The sequence below is a fragment of the Aplysia californica genome, unplaced genomic scaffold (genome assembly GCF_000002075.1).
Source record: "Aplysia californica isolate F4 #8 unplaced genomic scaffold, AplCal3.0 scaffold00522, whole genome shotgun sequence".
In the NCBI taxonomy this organism is placed as follows: Eukaryota; Metazoa; Mollusca; class Gastropoda; order Aplysiida; family Aplysiidae; genus Aplysia; species Aplysia californica.
Window position 1 is genome coordinate 198,024 of NW_004797792.1, and position 2,370 is coordinate 200,393.

Below are 2,370 nucleotides of genomic sequence, written 5' to 3' on the forward strand. Positions count from 1 at the left end.
AATTGATAGACAGAGAGATAGGATGGGGCCCCCGAATAGTTTAAAAAAATATAATTTAAACTGGCAACAGAGAGGCTAAATTGAACACCTTCCAGATTGTTCTAAATGATGTCATCGTTTCAATTTTGGGTTGGCCTAACTGACAAAGTTTGTGTCGAAATTTCTTCCTATTGCATTAACTATTATTCAAGATCTTCGTCTCCTCCATGTTGTCTGACCTACTGTCTGTCTTTTTCCAACCAGAAGAGTCGAAGAAAAGGATGAGAGATCCGAAGATGAAGAAGTTGTTCACCTCTCTCTTCGGAGACGACAGCGAGCCTGATGATGACCAGGATGAGACAACTCTCACTCCAGTAACACCTGGGAGTAATGAAAAGTCATATGACCCCATCGTGTCCACTCATCTCAAAGACAACAAACTCGATACTTCTGAGGTTCAGGTCAAATTTGGGGACAAGAAACATGGTCATCGGAGGTCACAGAGTTCAGGCTCATCCTTGAGTTCTTCCAAACTCCATCCCTCATCCACGAGTTCTGCCCCCTCATCCACGAGTTCTGCCCCCTCATCCACGAGTTCTGCAACCTCATCCATGAGTTCTGCCCCCTCATCCACGAGTTCTGCCCCCTCATCCACGAGTTCTGCAACCTCATCCATGAGTTCTGCCCCCTCATCCACGAGTTCTGCCCCCTCATCCACGAGTTCTGCCCCCTCATCCACGAGTTCTGTTCATCGAAGGTCACAGAGTTCAAGTAGCCATAGACTAAACCTGTCAACGACGTCATCAGCCAAAACTTGTTCCCCAGAGGGTCACCATCGTAATTCCAATGAGAACAAATCCAGCAGCTATTTTTCTCAGAAAGCAAAACACCAGCGGAGCTCATCCTTGAGTTCTTCCAAGCCTCACCCCTCATCCAGGAATTCTGACACATCATCCTTGAGTTGTGCCCCCTCATCCTCGAGTTCTGCCACGTCATCCTTGAGTTCTGCCCTCTCATCCACGAGTTCTGCCCCCTCATCCACGAGTTGTGCCCCCTCATCCACGAGTTGTGCCCTCTCATCCGCTAGTTGTGTCCCCTCATCCACGAGTTGTGCCCCCTCATCCACGAGTTGTGCCCCTTCATCCACGAGTTGTGCCCCATCATCCACGAGTTGTGCCCCCTCATCCACGAGTTGTGCCCCTTCATCCTCGAGCTCTTCCAAGCCCCGCCCTTCATCCCCTTCGTCCAAGTCCGCGAAAATGTCAGCGGGAAAGAAGTCAGATTGGTTGGATGGTCAACACAAAATATCCACGAGCAAGTCACGTGAGCATCGTAGGTCACAAAGTTCAAGTAGTCATAGACCAAACATGTCGGTGACGTCTTCAGGCAAAACCTGTTCCCATGATGTTCGTCATCGTGACTTCATAGAGAACAAATCAAACGGCGACTCCTTGCTGCAAGAAAAACACCAGCAGAGCTCATCTTCGAGTTTTTCTAAGCCCCGCCCCTCAGCCTCAAGTTCTTCCAAACCCCGCCCTTCATCCTCGAATTCTCCCAAGCTCCATCCCTCAGCTTCCTCGTCAAAGTCAGAGACAATGTCAACGGGAAAGAGGACAGATTCATTAGAAGGTCAGAACACACTGTCCACGAGCAAGTCCCGTGAGCATCGTAGGTCACAAAGTTCAAGTAGCCATAGACCAAACATGTCGGTGACGTCATCAGACAAAACCTGTTCCCCGGATGTTCATCATCGTGATTTCAAAGAGAACAAATCAAACAGTGACTCCTCCCTGCGACACCAACGGAGCTCATCCTCGAGTTCTTCTAAGCCCCGCACCTCATCCTCGAGTTCTACTCCCTCGTCCTCGAGTTCTGCCCCCTCGTCCTCGAGTTCTCCTCCCTCGTCCTCGAGTTCTGCCCCCTCAACCTCGAGTTCTCCTCCCTCATCCTCGAGTTCTGCCCCCTCATCCTCGAGTTCTGCCCCTTCATCCACGAGTTGTGCCACTTCATCCCCGGGCTCTTCCAAGCCCCGCCCCTCATCCTCTTCGTCCAAGTCCGCGAAAATGTCAGCGGGAAAGAAGTCCGATTTATTGGATGGTCAAGACAAACTGTCCTCGAGAAAGTCACGTGAGCATCGTAGGTCACAAAGTTCAAGTAGCCATAGACCAAACCTGTCTGTGACGTCATCAGACAAAACCTGTTCCCAAGAGGTTCTTCATCGTGATTCCAACGAGAACAAATCAAACAGTGACTCCTCGGTGCAAGAAAAACTCCAGCAGAGTTCATCCTCGAGTTCTTCCAAGCCCCATCCCTCACCTTCTTCATCAAAGTCTGAGACAATTTCAGCGGGAAAGAGGGCAGATTCGTTGGAAGCTCAGAACAAACTGTCCA

The 2,370-nt window shown here is 50.0% G+C and overlaps 1 protein-coding gene across 1 annotated transcript in view; it reads left to right on the forward strand.

The window, feature by feature from the left end:
• LOC101847364 (serine-rich adhesin for platelets-like) overlaps positions 1–2,370 on the forward strand; it is an 18,857-nt gene that overhangs the window by 8,411 nt on the left and 8,076 nt on the right. Inside the window, exon 4 of the mRNA XM_035971855.1 lies at positions 192–2,344. Coding sequence (XP_035827748.1) covers positions 192–2,344 — 2,153 coding nt within the window. The remainder of the gene's footprint in view (positions 1–191; positions 2,345–2,370) is intronic.